General features: G+C 50.5%; 1 protein-coding gene across 1 annotated transcript in view; it reads left to right on the top strand.

The window, feature by feature from the left end:
* Positions 1 to 469: 469 nt before the first annotated feature.
* The window catches only part of CELA3B (chymotrypsin like elastase 3B), a 6,244-nt gene continuing 5,093 nt past the window's right edge, over positions 470 to 1,620 (top strand). Inside the window, exons 1-2 of the mRNA XM_007459209.1 lie at positions 470 to 524; positions 1,529 to 1,614. Coding sequence (XP_007459271.1) covers positions 485 to 524; positions 1,529 to 1,614 — 126 coding nt within the window. The 5' untranslated portion in view covers positions 470 to 484. The remainder of the gene's footprint in view (positions 525 to 1,528; positions 1,615 to 1,620) is intronic.

Here is a 1,620-nt window from a genome sequence, read left to right as displayed (position 1 = left end):
CCAAAAACATCCTGATAAAGTCCTCAACAAAAAATGTTTTTAATTGAGGTGGATACTAATATTAACCCTATGTTAGAGGACAGAAACTGAAGATCAGAGAGGTTAAGCAATGTGTCCAAGGATGCAAAGCTTGGAGATGTCAGAGCCAGGATTTGAACCCAGGTGTGACCAGTCCCAGAGCCTATGTTTGTTCCTGGAAGAGGCTGTCTTGTTCTGATGTGAACTTTCCTGCCCCTTCCCCTGTTATCAGCTTGCCATTCAGTGCCACCTGTGCAGCCACACATTGCAGGGAACCCTGGATTCTGTTGTTGGCTGTCTCTCCCCCATCTGCAGTGGGTGGGGGCTGTAGCCTTGGACCATGGGAGACCTGGTGTTCTACCACCTGTTCCGGGAATGGGGCCCAGTCTGACCCCCCTCACCCATCTTCTGCCCTATATTAAAGCCTCAGGCTATGGATCTCTTTCCTACAGTCTCAAAACTCACGATGCTCCAGCTGCTGAGTTGTCTCCTATTTGTGGCCCTTGGTAAGACCCCAGCCTGTGCTGCCCGGTGCCAGGAGCCCTTGAAATCTACCAACCCACCCTGAGTCTCGCAAAACCAATACCTGGTTCCATAGGAGAGGTCCCACCTTGTATCTGGGGCATGATTGTGGAGGTTTTCAGCTTGGTGCTGGAGCAGGAGAATAGAGAGGAAGCTGTGGGTGATAGACCAGCTCAGGAGGAAGACCGGGGGACCCAAAGGTCTGTGGTGGGAGTCCTCGACGTGGGTGGTAAACAAAGTCTAGTGGGAAAGACTTTGGGGGTCTGTGGTTAGACTGCTTGGGTTGGAGTTTCTGTTCCTCTGCTTAACCCTCCAACTCTCCTCTCACACTCCCCCTACTGCACTCCATATCCTGTGGCCTAGCCTTTTCCTGGACTCTCTGCCATATTACATTACAGCTCAGGGCCACCTTCTCCAAGCAACGTCTCTTGACTGACAATAATGAATGGTAACAGATAATGTTTACTGAGTGCTTACTATATGCCAGGCAGAAAGCTAAGGATTTTTTCGTATATTATCTCATGTAATCCTCACAACAGTCCCCTTAAGGTCAGTACTATTATTATCCCCATTTTACAGGTAGAGACTGACCCTCAGAGAAGTAAAGGAGCCCATCCTAGAACCAGGGGCAGAGCTGCACTTTGAATCCAGGCAGTCTTACTCCAAAGCCCCCACTCTTCACGACAATAGCTATCACTTCTCAAGGGCTCATTGGGTACCAGGCATGGTTCTAAGTGCATCAACTCCTTCATTCCTGCCATGAAAGGAAGCCGCATGTTCATCTCTCTCCCTAGACTCCTGGGAGTCCAGAAATCCCTGCTCTAGTCCAAATGCTCATTGTTCATATGTGGTTACTGAGGTTCAGATAGGGCAAGGAGTTGTATGGGATCTCACAGCCTGTTTGTGCCATAGCTAGGACTGGGACCCAGACCTCTTCTTTGCTTTGGGGGACCCTCTAGCTGATTGACGCTTCTACTCTACCCTCTAGCCTCGGGCTTTGGCCAGACTTCCTACAGCCTCTCCTCCCGCGTTGTCAATGGTGAGGATGCGGTCCCCTTCAGCTGGCCCTGGCAGGTAAGG

This window comes from Lipotes vexillifer, unplaced genomic scaffold (genome assembly GCF_000442215.2).
Source record: "Lipotes vexillifer unplaced genomic scaffold, Lipotes_vexillifer_v1.1 scaffold496, whole genome shotgun sequence".
Classification (NCBI taxonomy): domain Eukaryota; kingdom Metazoa; phylum Chordata; class Mammalia; order Artiodactyla; family Lipotidae; genus Lipotes; species Lipotes vexillifer.
The sequence above is the reverse complement of the archived record's forward strand: the minus strand, read 5'-3'. Positions and strand labels throughout refer to the sequence as shown.